Source organism: Lycium ferocissimum, chromosome 11 (genome assembly GCF_029784015.1).
Source record: "Lycium ferocissimum isolate CSIRO_LF1 chromosome 11, AGI_CSIRO_Lferr_CH_V1, whole genome shotgun sequence".
Taxonomy (NCBI): domain Eukaryota; kingdom Viridiplantae; phylum Streptophyta; class Magnoliopsida; order Solanales; family Solanaceae; genus Lycium; species Lycium ferocissimum.
The window spans coordinates 25,259,658-25,266,914 of NC_081352.1; the positions used below are offsets into that span (position 1 = coordinate 25,259,658).

Consider the following 7,257-nt stretch of genomic DNA (forward strand, 5'->3'; position numbering starts at 1 on the left):
GTTTGAAACTCAACTTATGCCTTGCGAATCCCAACTCATGTTTTGTGATTTTTTTTTAAATTTTTGACTAAGTTAAAATTCGAACTTGGAACCAAAAAACTTTTAGCTAAGGATAAAAATTAGAGACCATTCCCCTAGCGAAGGACAATCCAGCAAATTGCCCGTTAGTTGTCCATTGGGCTTAAATGAAATCCATGCAAAACAGCGCAAAAATATCTAAACAAATTATCAATTTTCCGCCAAATCAAATCAAACGATCAAAAACATGTCTTCATTTGAAATAAACCCTAGTAAATGGCTATTCACTTGGGAAGCTCAATCTCATATCTCAACTCTTCGATTAATACTTTTCAATCCCAAATTCAAACCTTCTTCTCAATGTACAAACATAAAAGTCAACTTAATTATTGAACAATCTTTGCTAGCTGTCAGTTTTAATGAGACTTCGGTTCGGGTCCCGGTTCCTCGGGTTTTAATTGACCCGGAAGAACCGGTTCACTTTAGAGCATTTGATGATCATATTGAAGTTAAACTTTCACTTCTTCTTCCTGTTAATCATCCGTTAGTTGCGGGTTTGGATTTATCCGACCCGGATGATAAACCCGGTTCAGATACATGCTTTCCCTTCTCAGTGAATAATGGTCAGTCATTTTATAGCATTTTTGGTCCTTCAGTTATCGTAAATTCTAATTTTAGTCCTTGTAATATCTGACTAAACACATTTAACCTTTTGAGATGTGCACTTTTGATCCCTTTGCTTATGAATATTCACTAACCCTTGTGTTATGTTAAAATTATATTGTTATTCCATATTTGATTTCCTTTCTTGGTTAATTATGGGCAGTTATTTTTTTATTTTTGTTTAGTTTAATGTCGGTTTTTTCTTGAATGGATCTTGTAGCATATTTAAAAGTCAAAAATATATATGATTATGATATTTTATACTCCCTCTGTCCCAATATATGTAATACGATTCGATTTCGAGAGTCAAAAAGAATCTTTGACTGTAATTTATTCGTATGCCCTTTAAATATTTTAAACTTTTAATTATTATGACTTATAGTACTTTTTATGTAGGTGCCACCGAAATAATAGCTGACAAATGTATATAAAAACTAATATAAAAAAAATGTGCACTATTTGTTTAAAGTAGTGTATATTTTTTTTGTATATTTGGGTAGCGAATGTAATTAATTTTTACCGACCGGTCAAATGTGTAACTTGCCTTTTTATATATGTGAATTTTGATGTTTAGCAGTTCTTGGTGGATAAATTGGGACACAGCTAAAGATTGACCTTTTTTCCTTGATGAAAATTTTACCATATTTCAAAGTCAGAACAACATATGATTATGATATTCTATGATCTTTATAGATTAATATAATTTTTTTATGTTGCACCAAGGGTGTGGTAGTTTGGTGGTTAGTCATTTTTATTAATTTTTTTTGTTTAATTTAATTTGGTTTTATAGTTGTGAATTTGGATGTGTATCGGTGGTTGGTTGATACATTGGGATGCAGCTATAGGCAGACTCTTTTTTCTTAGAAGAAAATTATACCATATTTAAAAGTTAAAAAAAAAAAAAAGAGTAAAAAAAAAATAGTTACCAGTTTCAAAAAAAAAAAAAAAAAAAAAAAAAGGAAAAAAATATGATTGTGATATTTTGTAGTCTTTATAGATTAATATTATAATATTTTTAATTTGTGTTTTATATTTGCGAATTTGGATGTTTATTGGTGCTTGGATGATACAAGGGGATGGGGCTAAAGGCAGACTCTTTTTTCTTAAATGAAAATTTCACCATATATGAAAGTTAAAAAAAAAAAAAAAAAAAAGAATATATGATTATGATATTTTATTCTCTCCATAGATAATGAGTATAACTATTTTAATGTATTCCAAACATACTCAGGTACAATAACAAATTATAAGTTCTTAGGTTCTTACGACTGAACTCATTACACATTTGAAATTATGGGTTCGAAATCTATTATTTATTAAATTTTTTGTTAATTTTCACACATATTTCTGTAATCCGTGTAAAAAATGCAGGGTTAATATGAACCTGTTACTTATATTGTCCATCCGCCAATTGGATTAAATAGTTCATAACATTTTTAATTATAAATCTTGTCAAGAATTCACTTTTGAATGTTTTTCAGGTATTTCAATAGTTAGCAAGATAAAATTGTCAAGAATTTGATCAACATAATGTGTTACTCTGTTGAATCAGTAGCAAATACAGCTTCAAAATTCTAAAACATGTGCTAACCCTTGTGAAAAAAATGTTGACGACTCAATTACCTTGAGATACTAAGACAAAAAAGAAGGGTTTAGACAATGATATTACAATAGTTTTATTATGGTTTATTCAATTTCAATAGCTTTATTATGGTTTATGTCAAACCTGTAGTATTTTTATGTATATCGTCATTGAGAAACTGCTGAATTGTAATGCAAAAACTGCTATATCAATTTGCTCCAATTTTATGTTTTAGAGCGCCATCTGACCTCTTTTTATGCTTTCTATTGAGCCGAGGGTCTTTCGGAAACAACCGTCCTAGCTTGGTAGGAGTAAGGTCTGCGTACACTCTACCCTCCCCAGACCCCACGTTGCGGGATTTCACTGGGTGGTTGTTGTTGTAGGCATATAAATATGATCACTGCTTAACGTACTTTGTGAATCTACCACTATTTGCATTCTGGTACTTATTGAGTTTCTTTTTCATTTATTTGATTTCCCTCTTAATAATTTCGCTTTGTTGGATTAGAAATAAAGAAATTATCTGCTATGGAGGAAGTTCATTTTTACTGCAGAAATTGCTCGACTAAGTTAACCAAGGGTATCAGGTAGGACTCTTCTTTCTTTCAGTTAGACAGACAATGCTCATTACTTATTTTACTTGAATGCCATTGCATGTCTCTAAATATTTATTTTTTTATCAGATTATTTAATGAGATGCCATCAGTCGACTGGCAAGATGTTGCAGATAATTGGTTTGGGACATGTTGTTGCTCGTTTGGTGGTATTAGTGAAAAGCTGGTCAGGCAATTTGCAAAGTCATATTCATGTACAACTGGTGTTTGCCTTATAACTGGTGCATCTGTTATTGTATGCAAAGAGGACCTCATCGGATGTGAATTTCCTGAGCCGAAAGGGGACCAAACTTATGATTCTGAGGTGAACTCAGCCAAGATGGCAGAAAATATTGGGGTGAAACCAAGCAATGGAGTTGTTGAAAACGTGATAAATGGTGATAGTTCAACATGCATACCTTTAAAATTGAAGGATGAAGACAAAATGAAGTCATTGGCGGGAGTTTCTTCCGAGGCAAACGGTCACATTAGTAACCACAGTAATGGCTGTTGTACTAATAATCATGGTGAAAGATTTTCAAAGGAGAAAGAACATGAAATGAATAATGAACTCTTAGATAAGCAGAAAATATTTCTTAAAGGCTGCCTTGGGGATGCTTTTATGTTGAGACATTCCAATCTTTCCAAAGATGTCAAGTGGATTGAATTTCCCTGTCCTAAATGTTCATCTCTTATTGGATCATATCCTTCCTCCACTGATAATGCACCATTGGATGATGGAGTTCGGCTATACAAATATAAGATATCTACCTGTTTGCCTGTCCATGGATTGAATGATACATTTAGGTAAACCATCTATCATTGTCCCCCTATATTTAATTTATCTTGTAGGACATTCTCTTATATTTTTCTTCTAAACTCAAACTTCCTTCCAACTTGTAGTTCCTGAAACCATATGGAGCCTGTAAATAGGAAATTTAGTTATATAGATGTGTCCTTTATGTTATACGTTTCTTGACATTTTTTCCTATTAACATCTCATGCTTAACATCTCAGGGAGTTGATGTCTTTCTTTCTTTGGAAAGCTGAAATTAAATGGGAACAGTAACTTTGTCAATGGCGCAGTAAATGCTAAATAGTTTTCTAGTGCTATAAATTAGATGTTGGCCTCTCCAGGAGTTGAACAAGTCATTCCCTGATAGAGAGAAGTGCTTAGGATAGAGTTTATTTCCTCTATCTTTCATTTATTACCACTACTGATGTGCTATGCATAAGGAAGATACCTACCAAAGTACAAGGTGAGCTATAGAGAGGTTGTGGGGCCAGCAATGTTATGCAGGATTAAATATTGGGCCTTTAAGGCCCAAAATATCCCCAAGAATAGAAATGTTGATGTTATAGGTAAATGCATGTAGTTTACAAGATAAAAACTGACCACAATCAACGTAGATGCAAGTAGCACATAAAAGATTGAGATTGTTTGGCCATCTCCTGCATAGACCTCCAAGTGCACCACTCCGGAGGTGTGACACTTGATTATTAAGGTGCTAAAGGGGACCAGTCAGACCCGCAAGGGTGGCTCAGTTGGTTGAGCCTGGGGCTTTCATAATGGAGGTCTCAGGTTCGAAACCCCCTGCCTACAACAAAGAGAGGCTTTGCCTTCTGGGTCGAGCTCGTCGCACGGGGCTTGCCTAGTGCGGGTTATCTCTCCTGTGTGGTTTGCGAGCTATTGCATAGGAGCTAGGTTTACCCTGTGCGCACCCGAGGGGTAGCGGCTGCGGGTTCCCATGTCATCAAAAAAAAAGGGGGGGGGGGACCAATCATATGATTACACGGGCGGATACAATTTCGGAGAAGCAATGCGGACTTAACCATAGACAGAATACAATTGATGCAAATGATCCATATTGGTGATACAATTAGTTGGGATCAAGACTTAGTTGTTTCATAGTATGTCTGATGTATATCATGAGTTTTTGTTTGGTTAGAGACTTTACATTGCTGTATTGGAACTAATTTGAAATTGAGAGACGATTGATAATTGATTGATTTTGATTTGTGATGTATTAATAATCCTACTCTGGGGGACAGGGACTATACTTTGGAAAGGATGTTTTCACGTCAATTGCTTGAAGCTGCACAAGATGAACTATCATTTCGGACTGTTGTCAGAGATATACACACCAAAAGTGCACTGTCACAAATTGTTCTCCTAAACCCAAACGCATGGTGCTATAGTGGATGCTGCAGGCATGACATGGAACCAGTTGCCAAGATTAATATGTACCCCATTGTCAAGCTATTGTTCTCTGCAAACATCAAGGGCATGGAACTTGAACACAGGTGATTGCTTTCTCTACTCTAGCGGGCCCTTTTCTTCTCTCTTTTGATGCCGTCTGCATGTATTTATAGGTATCTTCCCTCTATCTCTGCCTTTATGTTGGGTGGGGGAACAAAAGAGGAAGCTGAGGGGGGTTGGGAGGAGTTAGGTGTTCAAACTTTTGGAGGACCTTACAAGATACATATTGTCAGGTGCGCCAATAGGAAAGTTGGCATGAAATACTAAGTAGGCGTTTGGCCATAGATTCCAAATATTTCACTTTATTTGGAATTTATGTAGATGGAGTTGTGTTTGGTTATACTTTTTGCAAAGGAGATAATAGAGCACTTTATATGGAACTTATGAAGATGGAGTTGCAAAATAGGTTTGGAACACTTTTCCAAATTTGGAATCCAACTCCAAGTTGAATTTGGAATTTTTTTTAACCATACACTGGTTTTGAAATAAAGTGAAAAGTTATTTCGAGAAAATGTGAATAATTCTCATGGCCAAACGGGTTAAGACATACTGTTCTCGGACTCTTTAGAGATCAGATGGTGTTGCTACTGATTTGAAAAGAAATCGTTTTTGAACACTCTCCAAGATGTTGCTGTGTTACACATAAAAGGCCAAGTGGAGCCTTAAGAAGCGGGGCTCTGCATTTTACATTAGAAATCCAACTGAAGGTTATGTAGATAAATCTTGTAGGACTTGCTGAAAATAAGACAATCATCCATAAGACTTGTTATTACTTTATCTGTTTCAACATTATCAGATGCCACATGTTGCTGTGGCCACTCTCTTCTTTTCTCTCAATTCATGCGCTTCTTACCAATTACTCCCTTTCCTATCCATTTCAAAAGTTCCTTGGCTGAGATTAAACTTTTTGTTTTGCAGGAAAGTAGAAGAATGGGTGACCGAAAATCAAGCAGATGAAGTGTACATGTTGCCATCTCAAGTGACGGAACTAATTACAAATTTGGAGATAGCAAATAATATGTTGCCACCGTCACATATGCTGTTGCAGGGTTTCTATATGTCATCCTTGAAGAGATAGAGGGTAAGGCGTGGCAATCTCACTCAAATGATCCTTGTGTTCATTTACTTGAAATTATCTAGAAGGAGCAACAGTCTTCGTATGTACAGTTCTAATGTGGTTACAAGCATTGGCTTAAAATGCTGATATCACTAGTTGAGCATGTTAACATCTTAGCCTTACGCGTTAGCTGTAATTTTTGACAATCACACCAAATTGTACCAATTTGTGTATTGGGGTTAAAGAATTAATTGAAACCTTTTGGTTTATATGAAGTAATAATTTGCATTTTTTAAAACTATATATTTCAGGCTGTTTAGACATATTTCATGATAACTTTGTATGTTTTTGTTTTGTTGGATAAGGTGACTTTGTTGTTTGAGTTTAAAGCAAGTTCGTTTGTTGATATTACTTTTACTATTATATATAAACGAGGATTGCAAAAAGTTGTCGTCTCCACAGGGACTGTATGGGAATTTCAATTCTTACACGTGGTTGTAATTTGGCTTTTACTTGGGCTGTCCTCAATTCATTTTCTGAACACCACTACCGCTGACTTTTAAATTTGCTGTGTCGGGTAACTTTTAAAGATTCTTCTTTTTCTATAGTGGATCCCACGTCCAATTCTACTTTTACAGGTTATTTATTACCCTTGCTTTCCATCTTATCACTTCAATTGCCTTGTTTATTTTGTTTTGTTTAAATAAGATTATCTTTACACAGTCACCAAAAAAGATTTTTAAATTTCTTTCTATAAGACGTAACCACAAATTTTACATGGTAAGAAATGACATGCAATCAGAACCACAATCTTTTTCTTTTTTTCTTTCTATAGTGGAGATAGTTGCACGTAATGACAAACATATTATTAAAAGTTCGGATCAGACCAGGATGAATGAGATTTTTAAGGGAAAACTATATATATATATATATATATATATATATATATATATATATGTTAAGGAGAAATATTTACGAAACGTGACGATAGTTTTCCTTATTTACAAAACATAATGATATATTACGAAACATGACGGATTTTCATATATTTTTCGTTTTTTTAATTTTTTTTGAAAATATATAT

At 34.4% G+C, this 7,257-nt stretch overlaps 1 protein-coding gene across 1 annotated transcript; it reads left to right on the forward strand.

The window, feature by feature from the left end:
- Positions 1–265: 265 nt before the first annotated feature.
- On the forward strand, positions 266–6,476 carry LOC132038165 (uncharacterized). Its single transcript, XM_059428882.1, has 5 exons — positions 266–641; positions 2,772–2,850; positions 2,947–3,663; positions 4,909–5,160; positions 6,035–6,476. The coding sequence occupies exons 1-5, from the start codon at positions 266–268 to the stop codon at positions 6,192–6,194; spliced, it is 1,584 nt and encodes a 527-aa protein (XP_059284865.1). The 3' UTR covers positions 6,195–6,476.
- Positions 6,477–7,257: the final 781 nt, after the last annotated feature.

Bases quoted from the DNA above. Each gene is read 5' to 3' on its own strand.
- LOC132038165 (XM_059428882.1), top strand. From the start codon at position 266: ATGTCTTCATTTGAAATAAACCCTAGTAAATGGCTATTCACTTGGGAA. The intron at 2,851-2,946 runs GTAGGACTCTTC...TTTTTTTATCAG, and splicing joins AAGTTAACCAAGGGTATCAG to ATTATTTAATGAGATGCCAT. The intron at 5,161-6,034 runs GTGATTGCTTTC...TTTGTTTTGCAG, and splicing joins GGCATGGAACTTGAACACAG to GAAAGTAGAAGAATGGGTGA.